Raw genomic sequence first — 21,666 nt, 5'->3', positions numbered from 1 at the left:
TACTCAAATGCTAGACCACCCTTCAGGGGTGGGGTGATCACTGAGGGACCCACCCCACAACAGCCAGACCCCCTGCAACCAATCACAGAATCTATGACAAGGCAGAATTGGTGTGTACAGCCTGAGCTCTTTCATTAAAACTTGGGGTCCATAGGTCAATTTTAGCAGACAATGGAAAAGGTGCCGGTACTCAGTACCCCCAAGTACCCCCTCAAAAAAAGCCCTGCCTCTGTATAAGTGTCTAGCAAGACCCCAGTAATAGTACTGTATACAATTCAGATCACTCCTTCAGAAAGATATAAACAGGATGGAGCTAGTCCAGTGGGCAGCTGCTAAAATGGTCAGTGGTCTTTGTCAAAAAGCATGTGGGGACAGACTTAAAGATCTCAATATGTATACTTGGAAGAAAGGTGGGAGAGGGGAGATATGATAAAGATGTTTAATTTCCCCAGTGGCATAAATGCACAGGATAAAAATCTCTTTCAATTGAAAGGAAGCTCTGGAATGAGGGGGCATAGGATAAAGGTGAAAGGTGATGGACTCAGGAGTAACCTAAGAAAATACATCTTTATGGAAAAGGTGGTGGGTGCATGCAACAGCCTCCTGGTGGAGGTGACAGAGACAAAGACTGAATCTGAATTTAAGTAAACTTGGGACAAGTACATATGATCTCTAAGGGAAAGGAAGGGTTAATAAATGGTACAGTATGTATGGGCAGACTGGGATAGGCAATATGGTCTTTATATGCCATCATTTTCTGTGTTTCCATGTGTCTCTGCCCCAGAGATTACAATCTTAGTGCCAGGGTCATAAGGAGTGTCATAGCTCTGTATTGGGACTTACTTCTTGAGATCAGTTCTTCACTTTTTCTCTTATCTTCGGTGAATGTTACCTGATTCTGTTTTTGTTCTTCACTTTCAGAGCTTCACTGACCTCTAGCTGGTCTAGTGCTGTTAAAATCTTATACACTGAAGAAACACTTGTGTCCAGGGAGCTCAATCAGCTTCTTGTTGCTTATAACAAACTGACCCTTATGTAATATATTTGTAGCTCAATTAATATGCTAAAGACTCATGAAAATATTATTGTTTTGAGTCGCATTACAGTTTGTTGAAGACCGGTGTTGCTTAAACCTAAACCTACATTAGATATCCTCTGTCTGATTATCAATATGAATGGTCTGAGTTTTGGTCATAAGCAAGTGCCACTTTCTCTGATTACTTATGTTTCTCATTTCTAAATCTTTGCATGTGGCAAGAGCCCTATTCAGTACAGATGCTTTTCTATAGGCAAAGTAGTACAATACATACTTCTGAACAACGTCTGTGTGTGCCAAAAGCTGTACAGCTAAGAATTCTGCTTTCTAGTGATGGATACCATGAATAGATCATATTGAGCTCATTCTATATATGGCACCAAAAAAATTGGCATGAAAAAGTGCTGTTCTATAAGTCACATTTAAAGTTAGGCACGGTTTATAGAATAGCGCTTATGCCCGGGAATTGTGCCTAACTTTAGGTATGGCCATTTGCACCACTGAAACATGGTGCAAATGTACATGCCTATATTAGGTGTATATCCTCAATCTATAACAATGTATGTTAGTTTTAGGAATGCCTTCATTATTCTCATCACCATCCCATTTCCGCATCCCCTTTTTCAGATTGTGCATAAATTTTAAGTGTGGATCCCGTGCCTAAATTTACATGAGTAAATACCAATTAAGTCAAATTACTGCCAATAATACTTGTTAAAAAGTCAATTACTGGTACTAAATTAGCTCATTATTCAATTAAATTGTGTGTGCAAATTGGACACACACCCAAATTTATGCACACAATTTTTGGCAACTTTTATAGAATTAGGGAGATGCTTTATGCTCTGAATTATTGGAAAAGTAGATTGAAAATGGTGCAAAAACATTACTTATTTAATCCTTCCTAAACAAAGATTAAATAGGAAATACAGTGCAATCCACTTAAGTGCAAGGGTCTGAGACCAAAGAAATACATGCAGTTAACCGGAGCATGCACTTAACCATTGTGACCCAAAGAAGCTTGACATCTGATAAACATATGTACAGTACTGTTTATTATATGTACAGTATACAGTCTCCGTTAATTGACGTTATACAGTCTCCGTTAACTGACGTTAGGCTTACTTGAAGTAATCAGTCATAGTCCTCTGTACACTCTTGTGTCTGTGAGTTCCATAGACTATGTCTGCCAGATGGTAAAAACTCTTATAGCACTGACATCCAGTGGCATCCAGATAGGCCCGCATGGTGTTGAGACTCTCCAGTACTCTTGCAAAAGTGACAGGAGGTTGTTGAATTTCGTCAGCATGTGCCTTGCTTCTCATTTCATCATCTGTTTCATCATCAGCCGTTCCCTGCATGTAGGCGCATATCTTGACATCAGTGCTGTCATCAGCTGTTTGTAGATCATAATCAACAGCTACGTAGTGATGAAACTCCTCTTCAGTAGCACCGGCTGGGATGTCAATAGCCTGTTCATCTGACGCGTTTGCAACAGCTGCATCTGTTTCGTCCCTCTCCACATCCCTAACAAAGCTTGCCCACTTGTAGCAGTTCACAGTGGTTGCCTGTGTAACATGATTCCAGGCTTATTTTTGCATATGTAGGGAATCCAATAGTGATAGATTATGATCCAGTTCAACAGCACGTTTATTCTTGCCTGTCTGGTCATCCATAACGCTCATCAGACGACGTAGCACAAGAGCCCGATAATGTTGTTTGAAATTGGCTATTATGCACTGATCCATAGGTTGGATCAGAGAGATAGTGTTTGGTGGCAGGAAGACCACCTTGACGTTAGACAGCCTGACATCATCACTGTGTGCAGCACAATTATCATAAAGCAACAACATCTGACGCTTTTGTGCCTGCATTCTAGTATCTAACTTCTTTAGCCACTACTTCCAAATTTCCCCAGTCATCCATGAATTTGCGTAAGCCTCGTATGACACAGGAAGTTGCTTAACATTCTTGAAGCAATGGGGCTATTTGCTCTTTCCAATGATGAGTGTTTCCAACTTCTCACTCCCATCCATATTGCAGCAAAGGAGGATCGTTAGTCGGACCTTCGACGTTTTACTTCCTGTAGTTTTGGCTTGTTTGAATGCAAGTGTTCCATCAGGAATTGCTCGCCAGTAGAGACCGTTTTCATCAGCATTGAAAATGTCACAAGGTGCAAACTCATTCAAGATGGTAGGAAGAACTGAAACAACCCAATTTTCAGCACCAAAGTCATCGGCATCTTGTTTTTCACCATGCTGATTCTTGAATTTTATGTTGTTCCTCTCCTTCCATCTTTCCAACCATCCAACAGTGGCTTTGAATTCAGTTAGTCCAAGACTTTCAGCTCACTGATTAGCTTTCTCCATAAGCAGTGGACCACTGACAAGAAACTGTCTGTTCCTGACTTGAGAAAACCACCGAAGAAGAGCATCTTTTACCTCCTCAGCTTTTCCCGCCCGTTTTCATTTCCGTTGTGGATTTGTATTGCTTTGCCAGCCTTCCAGAAGCTGGTCTTTCTGCTTCAAGATGCGTGAAATTTGACTGGGATTGACACCATATTCTTTAGCAATCGATGCTTGACTATCCACCTTATAATTGAAAGAGAAAAACGCCTAGATTTTGACCCAAATTGGGAGATAGACGTTTATCTCACAAAAACGAATAAATCGGTATAATGGAAAGCCGATTTTGGACGTTTTCAACTGCACTCCATCGCGGAAGCGTACAAAGTTGATGGGGGCGTGTTGGAGGCGTGGCGAAGGTGGAACTGGGGCATGGTTATTGGCCGAGGAGAGATGGGCGCCTTTCGCCGATAATGGAAAAAAAGTATGCGTTTGTAGCTAGAATTTAGGGCACTTTTCCTGGACCCTGTTTTTTCACAAATAAGGCCCCAAAAAGTGCCCTAAATGACCAGATTACCACCAGAGGGAATCGGGGATGACCTCCCCTGACTCCCCCAGTGGTCACTAACCCCATCCCACCACAAAACATGATGTTTCACAACTTTTTATTTTCACCCTCAAATGTCATACCCACCTCCCTGGCAGCAGTATGCAGGTCCCTGGAGCAGTTGTTAGGGGGTGCAGTGGACTTCAGGCAGGTGGACCCAGGCCCATCTCCCCCCTACCTGTTACAATTGTGCTGCTTAATGCTTAGTCGTCCAACCCCCCCAAACCCACTGTACCCACATGTAGGTGCCCCCCTTCAACCCTTAGGGCTATAGTAATGGTGTAGACTTGTGGGCATTGGGGTTTGAGGGGGATTTGGGGGGCTCAACACACAAGGGGAGGGTACTATGCACCTGGGAGCTCTTTTATCTTTTTTTTTGTTTTTGTAAAAGTGTCCCCTAGGGTGCCCGGTTGGTGTCCTGGCATGTGAGGGGGACCAGTGCACTATGAATCCTGGCCCCTCCCACAAACAAATATTTGGATTTATTCATTTTTGAGCTGGGCGCTTTCATTTTCCATTATCACTGAAAAACAAAAACGCCCAGCTCACAAATTGTCGAATAAAACATGGATGTCTATTTTTTTTTAAAATACGGTTCGGTCCGCCCTTTCACGGACCCGTTCTCGGAGATAAACACCCATGGAGATAGACGTTTTTGTTCAATTATGCCCCTCTTTGTTTGTTTTCTAATTTTTTAAGAACTTCTATTCGTTCAGCCAGCGTTAAAGTCTTACAGTTGTGTGACGACGACTCCAGTGTACACTCTAACAACATTCTTTCGCTTCTACCTGTGGCAGTTAACCAACAAGATTTCAAATTTACCGCCCCTTTGTCACACGCCAATCAGCTTCCAAATTCCGCGCGTGCCTTTATGCGGAGTCTTTCCTGCAGAGGAGCGGTCTTAAACCATGCATATAAGCAAATCTTGCACTTATCAGTGGTGCACTAAACCAAAGTTTGTCCCCATAGAAATTGATGGCTCCAAAAACAGGACCGAAGTACGGCATGCAGTTAAACAAAGCATGCACTTATCCGAAGTGCACTTAAATGGAGTGCACTGTATTATAAATTCACGTAGACAGCTTCCTTACAGAGCCTTCTCTTTCCCAACATTGTATTTAATTTAAGTTATGTACTATTTAGCTTAGATTGGAAAGCGAAAAGAATATTGGTTTGATTGGTATGATCTATCTTATAGCTTAGATTTTATCACTTAAATAAACGATAAAGAAAATCTGTAATGTCTTGCCTGGAAAATCCTTGGTAATATTTAGAGTGTGAACTGCAGACCCTAAACAAATCACTTGCCTACATGTAACAGTATTTTTGAAAGCATGGCTATCAGATGACTTCTCGAACTTCAGCATTTACACTGAAACCTTCTTAAAGTGAGATTCTATTTAAGAATCTCAGTATGTAAGAGGATTTCTTGTGGCAAGTTTTTCTCCTAGTGTATGTTTGACAGCAAAAGAAAGATATTTTGCCAGGATTTAAGAACATGCATGCTCAGTGCCTTCAGGAGGGTGTGACCAGGACAACTGTTCTAGGCTACCACTCTCCAAGTCAGCCTGAAGCCGAAGAGGGTATAGGCGGCTATTGGTTTTTGGAGACCCTCCCCAAATTTCTGCCCTGGACTCCAGCATGTAACATTGGCCCTGAGTGCAATGCAGGACAGATGAGCCGTGTGTGCACACTCAGGACAAAATTCTATTTATGGTGCCAAAAGTCAGCACTGAAATTAATGAGTGCTAAGAAGCATTCTATAAATGGAACTCCAAGTTGGCCACCATTTAAAGAATAGCGCCTAGTGCCAGGATCCACACCTAACTTGTAGGTGTGAGGATTTACACCAACAGGTGTAAATCCCCACGCCTAAATTAGACACAGATTGGGCTCCGCCCATGCTCCACCCATGACCCTCCTTGGCCATGCCCCCCTATTCAGAGGCATCCACTATAATGTACGCTCAAATCTTTATAGAATGTGCCTAGCAAAATGCACACGCAAATTCTATTTGTTGCTCATTAGTGCTGATAATTGATTATTAGCACCCAATTATCAGCACTAATTGGTTTGTTATTCAAATTTCCATAGGCAATTTTGAGCACTGTATATAGAATCCAGGGGTGAATGCATGAATTTAACAATGCTTTTATCTTAAGAGGGATACACAACAGAATGGTGAATAATATTTTTTCATTGTCTGTTTCACTCCTTTGTACATGCAATTTTTCAGATAACTTGACAATATAATTTGATGTAAAATTACGCTGCACATCCATAACAGTTTTATAAAGTATAATGTGATTTCTGATGTTCACAGACTAAACAGACCCTTGATTTAACATCTCATCTGAAAGACATATCAATATATACCAGCAATGACAAATTAGCTCATTTCATACTTGTAATTAAATTGTAGACAAATGACATGCGGGCCTCTCTTACTAAACAGCACTAGTAAATATGCTTAGCGTGCCCTAACACGGGACTTTCCTGTGCCCTAAAGCCCATTTCTAGTACAGCCGTAAAATAGGCATTTTTCTGTTTGTTGACTATCTGACTGTGCACTAATGCTAGCATTAGCACATGGCCATTAAAAAAAAAAATAGTGCGGGAGCATTTGCCAGCTTCTATGCGGGAGGTATTAAGACTCCCATGTTCTGGACACACTAACCAGTTAGCACACCGGTAAAATCAGTGCACTAGCTGAATAGTTCATCCATGCCCATTCTCTGCCCCTGATACACTCCCTGCCAAAATATTTTTCAAAATAAATACTGCTCACTAAGGGGGGGGGGGGGGGGTCTTTTACTAAGCCACGGTAGCACTTTTAGTGCATGCTAATGATTAGCATGTGCTAAACGCTAGAGATACCCATAGAGGGGCATAATAGAACGGTGCCGGCGAAATAGATTGCCGGTGATCTATTTTGGCAGCGCCACAAACAGCTGACCGGAACCGTATTATCAAAAAAGATGGCAGGCCGTCTTTCCTTTCGATAATACGGTTTGGACCGGCCAAATGCCAGAGTTCGCCGGGTTTGAGATGGCCGCTTTTGTTTTTCAGCAATAATGGAAACTAAAAGCGGCCATCTCAACCCCAGCTAAATCCAAGGCATTTGGTCATGGGAGGAGCCAGCATTTGTAGTGCACTGGTCCCCCTGACATTCCAGGACACCAACCGGGCACCCTAGGGGGCACTTCTAAAAATTAAAAAAATATATACAAATAGCTCCCAGGTCCATAGCTCCCTTACCTTGGGTGCTGAGCCCCCCAAATCCCCCCAAAACCCACTCCCCACAACTCTACACCATTACCATAGACCTTATGGGTGAAGGGGGGCACCTATATGTGGGTTCAGTGGGTTTTTGGGGGGGGTTGGAGGACTCAACACTTACCACCACAAGTGTAATAGGTAGTGGGGGGATGGGCCTGGGTCCACTTGCCTGAGGTCCACTGCAACCAACAAAAACTGTTCCAGGGACCATACTGCTGTCAGGGAGCTGGGTATGACATTTGAGGCTGGCATACAGGCTGGCAAAAAAGGTTTTTATTTTTATAGTGTGGGAGGGGGTTAGTGACCACTGGGAGAGTATGGGGAGGTCATCCCCCATTCCCTCCAGTGGTCATCTGGTGAGTTGGGGCACCTTTTTGAGGCTTGGTCGTGAAAATAAAAGGCCAAGTAAAACCGGCGAAATACTAATTAACGCTGCTTTTGTTTTTCCCATTATGCACTGAAGCCGGCCATCTGTTAGCCACGCCCATGCCCACCCATGTCCCGCCTTCGCTACACCGCCGACGTGCCCCCTAGAGCTTTCGCTGACTCGGCGACGGGAAAGCGGTGATGGTGTCAAAAAAGGGGGTTTCCATTATACCATTTTGAGAGATCGCCGGCCATCTCCCAATTTGTGTAGGAAGATCACTGGTGATCCCTTTCGAAAATAAGCCTGATAGGGGTATATGGGCGTCTCTAGCGTTAGCACGTGCTAAAATTGCTACCAGAGCTTATTAAAAGACCTCCCTTACTTTTTGCAGCTGCCAAAACATAACTCTTCCTCCTTTCTGATTCCATAATGTGTCTGTCACACATGATCTCTACCATGATATCACTATCCATTTCGCCAGCACGGTGCTATGTAAGCCACATTGAGCCTGCAAATAGGTGGGAAAATGTGGGATACAAATGCAACAAATAAATAAATAAATAAATAAATAAATAAATAAATAAATAAAAACTGACATAGAACACTGCAGCACATTCTGCATTAGGCCATTTTTCTGCATTAAGCACATGTTAATATTTTATGCAGCTCATTAAAAGGGACTCATAGCCCCTTATTTTAGGAACATATTCATGTGTAAATAGCAACATTTGCATGGTATAGTCATATATCTGTAAATACCAATTTCAGAAAGCTGTTATTTACATATGGAGACCCACAACGTGAAGAGATTACAAGGGGGTGTGGTTTGGGCGTGGCTTAGGTGGAGTAAAATCTACATGTGTATTCCCCATTATACAAAGAGAATACATGTGTATGGGGAAAATGTCCACATATGGGCTCTACATCAGCTCAGGCATGCATAGTTTTTTTTAAGTGCTTGTTTTGTCCAGGGCTTTACATGAGGGATTAACGGAGGTGGGGCATTCTCCTTAATCCTATGTAGTTTATGCCACAGCCAAAATGGAACCAAGTTAAAATTGTGGCCAACTTACTTAATTGGTGGCACTTATACATGTAGGTTTGTAAAATGGAGTAGCTAAACATGGAAGTGGGACCACTTACAAGGAGAATTTGCAAAATCACCACTTCCACATGCAAGGGCCAACATCTCCATGTGACTTCTTTTGGGTTCTTGCTGTTCATTTTTTCAACACCTGTAGTTGCAAAATGGCGAATTCTGCTGCACGCACCAGGAAATGCAGGTGTACTCCTGCAAGTGTTGTAGAAAAGGTTCAGTGTTAGCGGAGCCTTTCCTCAATTCCCACCAGAACTGAGCACATCCCACCTGGATGCCTCAATTCTAATCTCAATGTTTTATGCAAATGGGGTTCATAAGTTACATTTAGAAATGTTTCATCAAAATGAGATGTGCTATTTTAGTATCTCTAGTGACCTTCAGAACAGCTATATTTTTTGAACATGTAGGAATGCCAAGAAACCTTAGGGAAAGTTCAGTACTTCAGGGAATTGGCTGTAACTCTCTTGTCCTTGATAAGCCCTCCAGTGTCCCATTTAGTGTTATTTTTTGGCATCCTTATGATGAAGAATTGGTAACTGGTTAGAAGTTAGGAAAAAAACAGTAGACTTAAATAATCAGTTTTCCCTATGAAATGGGTAAATAATGGAGTGCCCCAGGGATCTGCACTGAGACCAATGGTGTTTAATTTATTAATGATCTGGAAAAGTGAGCAAGCAATGAAATGCTCAAATTTTGAAGACAACACAAAAACATTTAAATGAGTTAAAACACCAGCAGACACTGGTGAACTGCAAAAGATACTTCCAGGATGGGGTAACACTAGATGGCAAATGAAATTTAATGTGGATACAAGTCAAGGGGGAGGGAAAGACATCTTAAATAGCAAGTTAAATACTGTTAGCAATATTTTGGTTATAACATATATTGTCCCAAGACTGTCATATTTAACTGCCTATATATAGTTGGCAGGATGACAAAATTCCAACCAGTCTTTAAGCATGAATAACTATAATCTACATACAGTGGTGGGTGTGGCTCTGACAGTCTTGTTGGGCAGACTAGATTGACCATGCAGGTTTTTATCTGTCGTCATTTGCTGTGTTATGGTATATTCATTTATTTATTTATGATGACATTTCTACCCCGCATTTTCCTAAGCAAGCTCAGGCTCAATGCAGCTTACATAACAAATTAAGAAGAAGCATTACAAGACAATTAATATTAATACAAGAATACAACTATTTAAAAAATGTATGTGAGCAAAGTGATGCATATAGGGAAAATGATTCTAAAGGTAAGTGCCTTTTAAAATTACCCAGGAATATATGTCTATTAAACTAGTGCTCAGAAAACATAGGGGTCATTTTACTAAAGGGCATTAAGCCTTTAATGCTAACAGGTGACAAAATAGCATGTTAATGCTTTTTGCAGTATTTTGCCTGTTTTCACACTTTACTGATTTTTAAGAAATATTTTTTGTAAGGAATGTATCATGGATGGAGAGTGGGTGGTCCCACATTATCCAGCTAGTATGTTATCATTAGTGTGCACTAACCTCCAGATTCTATATAGCACAACAAGTCAATCAGCACCAATAATTGCCAATTAATAATCAATTATTGACACTAATTGGCATTAATTAAAATTTATGTGCACAGCTGTCTAAGCATATCCTATAATATGATGCATGTAAATTCTAAGTTGCATAGTTGAAAAGGGGGCATGGCCTTTGGCATGGAATGCGCAGATAATGGGCATTTCTAAAATGTATGCGTATTGTTATAGAGTACACTCAGTCCATGCCTAATTTAGGTGTCAGCATTTACACCAAGTTTTGCTTGGCATAACTGCCTGAGACTAAATTTAGTCATGCAGATGGGCAGCCTAAATTTACAGAATACGCCTAGGTATGTTTTTTTTCAGTGCTGATTTTTTTAGGAATGATATATAGAATCCAGTCCTATCTGGATAACACAGAGTTAATATGGCTGCAGTTAGTGCTTCCTAAAAAATGTTATGTTCATGCAGGGTCTAGAACATGGGAAAGTTCTGCATTAATCCTCGTTAAGCCTAGAGTTTTCCACAGCTTAGTAAAACTATCTCGTAGTGCTTCTTATTATGCAATCTGGGGGTAATACTGTAGAGGTTATTTTTCATGCATAAAGCTGGTTTACCTCTTTGTGCATGTGTATGCCAGTATCCAGGTGTAAAGTGATGCTTATAAAAATTATCCTGTGCATGCTTTTAATTGACTCTGGTTTAGGTGCATTCAGGGGTAGAATTTGGTCACAGCGCAAGTGGCATTATGATTTACACATACTCCTTATAAAATGTGTGTGTACAAATATATGTGGTTTCATTACAGCTATGATTTCTGCAGTTTTTATAAGGCAAATTTATACATAGACCCAAAACAGGTACCCACATGGCATCCCCACCTAAGTGGCCTGTTATACAATTAACCTCCAGTTGAGTAAGAATCCCTGGGAATGGACAATGAGTGGTGGGGAAGATGGGGTTAGATTAGCAATTATGTCCATATCAAACCACTCTTGTAGAAAATGTTTTGAATGTAATATTTATGGACTATTATAAAGGAGAGCTCATACATCCCTCACAGAACAAATTGCAGTCTCCCAAATTTAATCATTGGTACAGTTTCTGCTTCACTTCATCACACCTTTTAAACAAGCTATGAAGTGAAGCAGACACTGGACTGATGATTATATTTGAGAGTTATGAGTGAAATATAATCTCCCATTTATGATGGTCCATTAATATTAAATTCAACACATTTTCTAATTGAATTCATGAGTGTTATGTTTTGTTCATGACAGATCTCTCATATTATTTGGATACTGTCGGTGGCTCTGTGAGATATTTCATAAGATACCACATATGAACCGTTACTTACTGGCACATACATATACAGAGTTACTCCTGCCTAAGAACAGGTGCAACATTGTTCAGGAACTTCTGGGGAAGTAATTTTTTAAAAAGACACATAGGTACAATATATGTGTCATGACCACTTAAGACACCCTTTTATAGAATTATCCTCCAAATGTACACAGTGTTGCTTTCCAAATTATGAATCACAGTGCCAGAAATGGATCTTGAAGTCATTTTGGATGATATTGTGAAATCTTCACCTATATGCAGTAGTGTTCAACAAAGCAAATACATTATCAGGAAACACTTAGGGGTCCTTTTATGAAGCTGCAGCAAAAGGGGGCCTATGCTGGCATCAGCGCATGTTTTTGACACACGCTCAGTGGGTAAAAGGCAGGTTTTTAAACAAGAAATGGATGTACAGCAAGTGAAGCACTTGATGCAGGCCCATTTTGAGTGGGAGCACCTACCACCACCCATTGAGGTGGCAGTATGGTCTTCCGCGCTACCCCAGGATTAACTGGGCAGCATGCGGCATTGCCCAATTATTGCCGGGTACACACCAGCACTACAAAAATAAAAAATGGCATGCATTGGGGGTGGGAACTACTGCCGGGCTGCTGTGGTAGCCCAGCGGTACTTCCCTTTTAGCGAGCGGTAAGCTGGTGTTGGGTTTACCACCGCTTTGTAAAAGGGCCCCTTAGAAAGGAATGGAGAATAAAATTAAGACTATGAAATGCCTTTGTATAGATCTATACTCGGAGTATAGTATGGAATTCTGGTTACCCTATCAAAAAAAGGGATACAACAAAACTTGAAGTATAAAGAATGACAACCAAAATGGTAAAAGGGATAGAATGGCTTCTTTATGAAGAAAGACTAAACAGGTTAGGATTCTTCAGCTTAGAGAGAGGATATGATGGAAGTTTATAAAATCATGAGTGGTTTAAAATGGATACTAGGACTAGAGAACATTCCATGAAACAGGTCATGTACAACAGGTAGCAGATTTTTTTAAAAAGTTGGAACTGCTGTGGAATTTATTGACAAAAGATATGGTTATGGCATCTAATAAAGCAAACAGGGGTTTAAACAAATCTCCATAAACAACTATTAGCCAAGTACACCTTGGAAAGCAACCACCTAACTCTGGGAGAAGGCACAGAGAATAGATCCGGTAAGACAAGTCTTTAAGTTCTTATGGATAACTGCAGTACCAATTTCCATAGGAAGATGGCACTAGAAGCCATCAGTTGGGAGGAAGTCTGGGATGCTATAGAATTTTATTTCAGTGTTCTTGGGAAAAAAACACAGCCTTAGCATTTATGCAGTGGTAGAGTGAATACTATTACCCTTTTAAATATGTATGTATAGATAGATAGATAGATAGTGTAATGCTCTTACCAATGGAATGTCTTGTAACAATGGTCCAAATAGAAACCACTGACATTATAACAACATTAAGGTCAACATTTTAAATCAAATTTACCTTCAGGCATTAAGTTTAGTATCTTAAGACCAAAGATGTTTTTCATGTCAATGTTACAAGTTTGTTTCCCCTTTATCCCCATGTGCTAGGAGCAGAATGAATAACATGCCTCCCATCTAGCCTGTACAGATTACTTCTGTAGCCCAAAGGTTATAATTTATGTACTTAACTTACATTTCTTAGGAACATAGAACTGTCCATTGAGCCCAGCATCCTGCCTCCAACAGAGGCCAATCCCCTTTACCAGGGAAAACATGGTAAAGCTCAAAGAATAGATTTATTCTCTGGGTTTACTCCCAGGACTGAGTGGTAGCTTTCCAAAGTGTACTTAGTTGTTTATGGAGAGTTCATCTAGGTATTTGTCTAAACCTCTTTTAGTTACTATCCATTGGGGATCTTTAAATGTTGGTTTGGGATTGCAAGTGAAAACTATAATGAAAGGACATGTGATGATGAGTGTCTGAAATTTAAAATCTGTGAGAAATTTCATTAACCACAGAGAAAATCTGCTTTAATCTGGAATTAGTATATTTAATAGTGGAAACAATACATAATTTTATTTGAACTATTTTAACTGGGAATGTGGTTTATGGTAGATATTTAATCATGCCCATAATACATGTAACTCCCTAAACCCTTGTTTGTCCTGCTTGTCTTGAAGAGACTTTAAGCTCTGTCAAACAGGGACTGTTTCTTATGTGTCTGTGTACAGCAGAATCGTAGGCAGGTCTAGGAGCCCTATAAGTGCCAGTAATAATGTATTTCAAGAATTGATTTAGCACCAGGTTAATTGGTGACGAGGAGGGGGAAGAATTTTGAATTGGTTTTCCAGAGATTGATATTGTGATTAGGCCATGATATGAATAATTTGTAGAAACGTTCTGCAAAACTTACTGGGGGAGAGAGTAACTCCTGGGCTCCTTCCTCCATGCACGCAACTTTGTTATGCCTTTATTTTCTGACAAGGCAAAACTCCCTCTGGAAATAGTCGGATCCTGGAATAAATTACTTGCCTCAGAGCCCTTTACAAAAAAAGTAACAACAAAGTACATCTTATGGTCTTATGCAAAGTATTTGATTCGCCTATAGGTATCAGATGCGCTCTTCCCTTGTTATTAAAATTGTCTTCGGTAAACAGATCACTTTCAGCTGGTAAAAATGCCTCAGGCCGGTAGATCTAAATAAACAGTAAGTCCTGCAAACTCCCAGTGCTGTTCCTCTGAGATCCTGAAAGTGGGAGGGGGGCGTTCTGTGGCTTGGGGAAAATGGGTCGTCAGCTTGCGTTTTCTCGTACCAACGCTTGGTCCCTCCTCTCTCCACCTTACCCATTTCACAGCGCATCCCAGTCAGTAGCAGGCATGTCAAACGCGCTGCTAAAAGGGGCACTGCAGGGATCGGCAGCCTGGGATCCTATCGCCAGCCAGAAGAGAGGGGTTTTTTTCTTTAGAAAAGGGAAACACTTGTCGTAAACACGATCCTTTGTTTCTGGTGCTGGGCTCAGGTGCTGCATGAACAGCTCTTTAGACCCGAGGACGGAATGTACTCTGCTTCTCGGCTGCTGCTTTTTCTGTGCGGTTACTGGTACTGCTGCAGTTGTCAAGTGGGGACTTCTGTCATTAGATTTAAATGGTGAGGCGGGTGTGCTTGTAAAAAGAAACTGAGCGTGCCAGCCTCCAGCCTTTTACACACACACACACACACATACATACAAGCAAACATCATGTCTAAGAAGCGATCGACTGTGCTCGATGGGGGGAAGTTGCAGCTGGTATTTCTAAGCACCGTGGAGCCCCGGGCAAGTTGTGTCGCCTGCTCAGAATGAAGGGTTGGTGGATCGGATCCAAGCAGAGATGTCGGTGCCTTTACTTAAAATTGGGGTTATACTGAGTACCATGGCCATGATCACCAACTGGATGTCGCAGACTCTGCCATCCCTGGTGGGGCTTAATACTACCAAGTTAACAGCGGCCAACACCGGTACCTTGGACAGAAGCACAGGAGTAAGTGCCTTTTGTTTAAATGTAGCCTTTTTGTGACCTGGAGATAAACCTTGAAAAGGGGTTGGAGGTGGTATCAAAGGTTCAGTAAATACTGGGGCAAGAAGCATTGTTCGTCCCAATACTGTGCAGAATCTATTTTTCTCTTTTCTCAACCCAGCTAATGTGAAATATTTATGTTTTGTAGGCTTGCAAAAACAATTCAATAATGTTCTTATTAGTGCAGAGGTACTTTGCAAAAAAAAAAAAAAACCTGTTTAAATGGCATCCTTCTTTCTCAACTTAATGACAGTGGAAGGGAGACTATCAAGGGCACGGCAACATATGCTTCAGAGAATTCAAGTGCACTTCTGGATTTCCGGAGTCCAGGGGACTGAGAGGTCTGAGAGAGAGAAAAAAAAAAAGTATGAGAAACCTTGGTTGACCTGAAAATTGTAGCCACAGTGGCATAAGGATTAATTGTGAAGTGACATGTTAATATCATTAAGGTGCTTCCCTCCGCCCCACCCCCTTTTCGACTGAGTGTTTGTGGGTCAATCAAACATCTTTGATTTCTCATTAAATAGATTGTCACGCAGGACCTACTAGGAGCTGAGTTACTGCTCTCATTTGCATAGCTGTGTGAAAACATGGCCCGACACCAGGAAAGAGCACTATGGAACAAAGATTGGTCATTGCTGAGGGACAAGGGGCTCAGTACAAGTACAACGCTTGTGCTCTGCTAATTCTCTTCTAAAAGCTGTAAGATCCTACCGGCTGCTCCTGGCAAGACCCAGTCCTGTCTTTTACAGACCAACCTGTTAGGCACAAGTTTGAAAATGTCGTTTAAAAATGCGACCATTAGTTTGCCGGGTACAAAACAAATGCTGTAATTTCTGCTTCCGAGGATGTCTGTTTTTAAATGGTTAGGATTTGTAGTAGAAATGTTCAGTGTACCCAAGGAATCATAATTTGCTTTGTTTAACTGTAATTCATACAAAATCAGGTCTATTGTTTTATTTGGAAAAATAAAGACAGTTGCATTTAGTCCTCATGATCCTGGATTTTCCAAAAGGTTTTGTTTTCTGGATTTGCTCCACTATCTTTGTTTGGATGAAGACACTAGACTGGACGACTAATAGTTAATGATCTTTCTCTGTGTGTGTATGTGTGTGTGTATGTATATACACACACACACACACACACATATATATATATATATATATATATATATATGTGTGTGTGTGTGTGTGTATATGTGTGTGTGTGTGTGTATGTATATATATATATATATATATATATATGTGTGTGTGTGTGTGTGTGTGTGTATGTATGTATGTATACACACACACACACACACACACACACATACATACATACATACATACATACATACATACATACTGCCTCCAGATTCAGTAGGAAAAATATATTTTTAATGTAATGCTCTGTGTTTACCTGCGTTTACGTTTTCTTAGGCTGAAAGCATGCCTGCATGGTAGGGCACAGGAATAACCATAGCACTGATGTGACCTGAATATCAGTTGAAATGCTCTTGAATACAGGATGCTGGAGGAAAAATCTTTCGTACATGAATTTAACATATAGTGTATGTGCTGAAATGCTTTTCATTGTTTATAGTATTAGCCTGTGATTTTTTTTAATTTAGTTGTAAAATTCTTATCCTACTATGAATTGCTACTGCACATTTTTAGAGAACTACAACGACTACAAAATATTGACTTTGTTAAGGACAGTTTGGAATTTTGGTATAAGTGACCGATAAAGCCCGACCTTAAAAAAAAAAAAATACTTGTATTCAGCACCTCGGACAAGGCTCCAGCTTGCATTGATCGCTGCTCTTCTAATGGAGTGAGGAGGCAATTGTATATCGTTACCACAGAAGCTCTGATTTTTATGTACTATCAAGTGCGGCTTAGCTTAATATCATCTTTGTATTAGGTTTCAACTCTTTCTCGGATCTGTTATGAACTTGATTTAAGTAATGGCATGCAGCCTTATGCCCTTTCCTTCATCATGCCCTTCAACTAGTGCTTATACTGAAGCAATACATAAATAATTTATTAGTCTTCCTTAATCATTATTTCTTTGCTTAATGTCCAGCTCCATCCTGCCCTTCCGTTCCGCTTCCAGTCTTGCACATTTACTGGCCCATCCTTTATGCTGTGCAATGATTTAATTCTTCTCTACATTTCGGTGATCCTCTGATTTTGTAATGCTGTTTGCCTCCTCTTTTTTTGATTTTCCACAACGTTATTTATGATTAGTTCATAAATCTTTAACTGAACTTTGACCTACCATGCCTAATTTTCACTTCTTTAAGCCTTCCTTAATTATTGCTACTTTAAAAAAACTATTTAGGAAACAATCCTTTTTTGCCAATTTAATCCACTTTTTCTCACTTCCATTTATCACTAGGTGTTGCCAATGAACCCAGAGGAGAGCTGGCAGGTGTACAGCTCTGCCCAGGACAGTGAGGGGCGCTGTATATGCACAGTGGTGGCACCCCAGCAAACAATGTGCTCTCGTGATGCCAGGACAAAACAGCTCAGACAGCTGTTGGAAAAGGTAACTAGTTCGGCCTCCTGAAATATGATGAAATCTAAGCTGTAATGTCACAAAACACAAAAGGGTACTAATTTGGAACATTTCTATGAACACATTTCCAAATCAGCCCTGAAGACAGAGAATAATATAATTAAAAGGAGATGTTATCCTCATTTGACTTTCTTAATGAATTTTTAAACTTGCCTTCAGCACTTTTAAGTTGTATAATGAGTTGTACATGACCTGTGTAATGAGTTGTCCATTGCTTATGTGTACAGTTATAATACTGGCAATCCACAGACCTTCAAGTGTCCTATGGAATGGAGCAACAACCCACTGTGTTTCCATTGAAGCTAATGGAGTCAATCCTGTTTGCCCTGCCAAACAAAAATAGCTGGTTTTGCGTGTGAGTGTGTGTATGTGTGTGTGTGTGTGTGTGTGTGTGTGTACGTGTGCACTTGCACATGTGTGTGTGTGTGTGTTTGTCTACCTTATTCAAATAGATATACAAACAGACAGATGCACATACACACATATGAAATTCCCCAAACGTTCACGATCATTCCATAATACCATCTCTCTTTCTCTACCTTTCCTCCCCATCTCATCTCTCCATCACTGTATCCCAACCTTCCATCATGTTTTTACTTCCATTATCTTTCTCATAGCATCCATATCCTTCTCACCCTCCCTTCCCAATCTACATCACTTTTCTATTTATTCTTCCATCTTCCCATCTATTATGCCTCCTTTCCACACTCCATCTCTTTCTCGCTTTCAAAATTCATTTCCCCTCCCCTTTCATTTCCCCTTTTTGCATTGTTATTCATCCTTGGAAAAATAAGGCTTGTCTACGGGCATTCACCTAGCCAGAGGCTGTCTGTGCTTCTATTACCCTTTGCTATTGTAGGTGCTACTATCCTGCAGTCCTGTTGCCTCCAAACTAGATTCTGCCACTGGGTGAACATGAGCTGATGATATCATATAGCCCCCTGGCTGGCTGCTAGTGCTAATGCTTCATGTAAGCACTATTTTCACAGCTACTGCTTTAAAAACTGGCACACAAACCTTTTTTTTTTAATTTTTGTTTGTTTGCAGAGTGTGTGTTGGATTTTTTTTAAGGGCAATTTTTGTAAATTTGAATGATTGGTAAGCATTTGTAGCATAAAGTTGCATAATATTATTTTCTTTACTAATGATATCAGATTGATTTTAATAGTTTGCCATTCTGAGGTATTGGATGTTCCTCTATGCCATCAAATCTATAATGCTTGCATGGGATATATAACATTTCATATAAAGAGGCAGAAATAAGTTATTTTGATTAGGGCAAGTTTGAATTATCCTTAGACATCCTAGCATATAAATAGCAGCTTGGGCCTTACACATGACTTCAGCTCTATTTATTTATTTTTCTATTCAGTTATATATGTAAACTGCATTTCCAGTCTACACTATTCAATGTACAACAGTAATGAAATACATCAACAATAACAATAAAAATAAACAAAACAATATGTTCAGTCTAGCTAGTCCACAAACCCAACCACTACATTTGGGCTAGGCTTCTACTTCTTGGGCAGGTCAGGATTGTATATGTTATAGAGCATGGCTGTCCAACCTTGGTCCTCGAGAGCAGCAATCCAGTTGAGTTTTCAGGATTTTCCCAATGAATTTGCAAGAGACCTATTGCATGCACTGCCTCCATTGTATGCAAATAGATATTATGCATATCTGGTGAGGGCCAAAATTGGACATCTCTGCTGTAGAGGCAACATTCACAGTGCCTTGGGAGTGGGGCTAAAGAATCCTGCCATTGCAGAATGTTGACACCTATTGACCAGACCTCGTGCCCACAACTGCAAGGTTGTCTCTCTCCCTCCTCCCTTCCCTGAGAATTGTGGCTGTAATTATGAAGCTAAGTGTGTTGGGAAAGGGATAAAAAAAATAGGGGAAAACTCCCTGGGTTGTGATTAAAGGCCATCTCTCATTAAGCTGGAAGCTCAAAGGAGTAAGAAGAACCTTTCAGGCCTAAAATGAAAAATAAGGGCTGACTAGTTAACCATCATCTTTGGGGCAAGTTGGTTTTAAGAGTGGTTTCCTCTTGGAAAGTTATTACAATAATAATTGTGATATACAGGATATGCACTACAAGGTGTGTTTGTCAAACTGTAATAAGATGTGATATTGCACATTATGAATCACTAGGCCCCACTGAGATTAACGGAGGCTATTTGTTAGTAATTATAAGGATTTATTAGAATTTGAACCTGAAATCTCACAGATCAGTGACCAGAGAAGCACAGCTTAGCCACAGAGTCACTTAGCCCTCCACTGCCCCAGGTATAAAAACTTAGATTATGAGCCCTTTAGAGGCAGAGGAATTACCTGCATATAATATGTACAGCACTGTGTATGTCTAGTAGCACTATAGAAATGATTGGTAGTAGCAGTAGTGTCTACAGTCCTAGGAATTGTGGCCATGAGTGGCAGAAGGAAAAAGTCTCCCCCCCCCCCCCCCCCAAGGAGACCCATGGACCAGAAAAAGCTGTGCCTTTGTATAAGGTAGTTCAGCTAAACACACACTTGCTGGTTCAATAGTTTTTGGTGGACCTGTCCTATGCCTAGTGCCATTCTAGGTCCTAGCACTGCTTCAGTGAAAGTTCTTTTCTACTTCCTCCACCTTTGTTTCCTGCTTTACTTTCGGGTCCTATTTCACACTTGATTTCCGGGCATTTCCTACTCTACCTGTGGTTCCAGTCCTGCAATTGACTCCTACTTCATGTTTGGTTCCTAATCCTGCTTGGGTTCTGCCATGCTTGACTCTCCCCATGGCTTCTCTAACCATGCTTTTGCCCAGGGGAGGCCCTCACAACACTATGTATTAATGTGCAACAGCATGCATTAGTGCAATTTGATAAATAGGCCCCTACGTCTGTCAAGTTTACATTTCAAGGACAATTCTATAATCCAGTCTAGGCAACTGCCTTTAAGTGCCCCTTGTGTGAATAAAGTTTTAGAAACTGATATTCAAAAGTGTTTAAATAGGCAGGAGAGGCTTCTGCCCAGATAAAGTCTACTGATCTGACCATCTGGCAATATTCAACATTTAAGCAGTTAATGCCACTGAACGTTGCCTGTGACTTTCCAGGCACTGTCTGGTTAATGCCGGGGTGGTCCAGAGGTAGAGCTGGAACTTAGCTAGTTAATGGTGATATTCAGTCTGTTAACTGATTAAGTGGAAAAGGTTAGGACAGCAAAATAAAGCTGTCCTAACTTAATCCACTGAGCTAATTGGGCACCAGTTTGAATATAGGCAGATGCCCAGTTAACTTCTGGGTGACTAAAGATACCTGGATATCCAATGCCAGAGCCCAGACATGGCCCAGCATTTTATACCTGGATTAATTCAGCCTGCAGCTTTCTACCCCTTAGAATGCTAGCACCTATGCATGTCTGCACACATACCTGTGAAAGTGACAGCAGGATGCCTAAGTGTTATTCTGCAAAAACCCACTTACATAGCATATATTTACAAGGGGGCGGGGCTCTCACATATGTAAATTACAGAATACTGTTTAGTGCCTCCCTGCTGCATTTAGGCATCCACAGTAATGCCAGCTCTATGGCTGGTTTAACTGTGGGTGCCTAACATTAGGCATGCCATATCCTGTTGTGCTAGTATTCTTTACAAGCACCCAGGTGCCTTTTATTGAATAGTCTACCACATGGTGCAGATCACCTAAATGGAGTCACCCAGTTGTAGACGTGCCCACATACCCCCAGATTCTAAATAGTGTGCCTAACGTACTGTGCTGAAATCCAAGTGTATCCTGTAATAATGCACATAGCTTAATTGGCTTAACAAGCGAATCAGTGTTGTTAACAGCACTTAACAAGCAATAATGAGCACTAATTGGCAATAATTAGAATTTATGCACACAACTCCCTAAGCATACTCTGTAATGCACTGCATCTAAATTGTAGTGCTTGCAGGCAAAAAGAGGCGTGGTTATGGGTGGGGGTAATGGGCATTTTTTGGGTGTT

The 21,666-nt window shown here is 40.8% G+C and overlaps 1 protein-coding gene across 2 annotated transcripts in view; it reads left to right on the top strand.

The window, feature by feature from the left end:
• OLFM1 (olfactomedin 1) overlaps positions 1-21,666 on the top strand; it is an 87,059-nt gene that overhangs the window by 20,244 nt on the left and 45,149 nt on the right. The window contains exons 1-2 of one of the 2 annotated variants that reach the window (XM_030207656.1): positions 14,444-15,075; positions 17,491-17,640. In XM_030207656.1, the coding sequence (XP_030063516.1) occupies positions 14,926-15,075; positions 17,491-17,640 (300 nt within the window). In that variant the 5' untranslated portion in view covers positions 14,444-14,925. Of the gene's footprint in view, positions 1-14,443; positions 15,076-17,490; positions 17,641-21,666 lie in introns of those variants that run through there. The other variant, XM_030207657.1, reaches the window with a different exon arrangement.

This window comes from Microcaecilia unicolor, chromosome 6 (genome assembly GCF_901765095.1).
Source record: "Microcaecilia unicolor chromosome 6, aMicUni1.1, whole genome shotgun sequence".
Lineage (NCBI taxonomy): Eukaryota > Metazoa > Chordata > Amphibia > Gymnophiona > Siphonopidae > Microcaecilia > Microcaecilia unicolor.
Note: the sequence above shows the minus strand (reverse complement) of the source record. Positions and strands in the feature narration are given on the sequence as shown.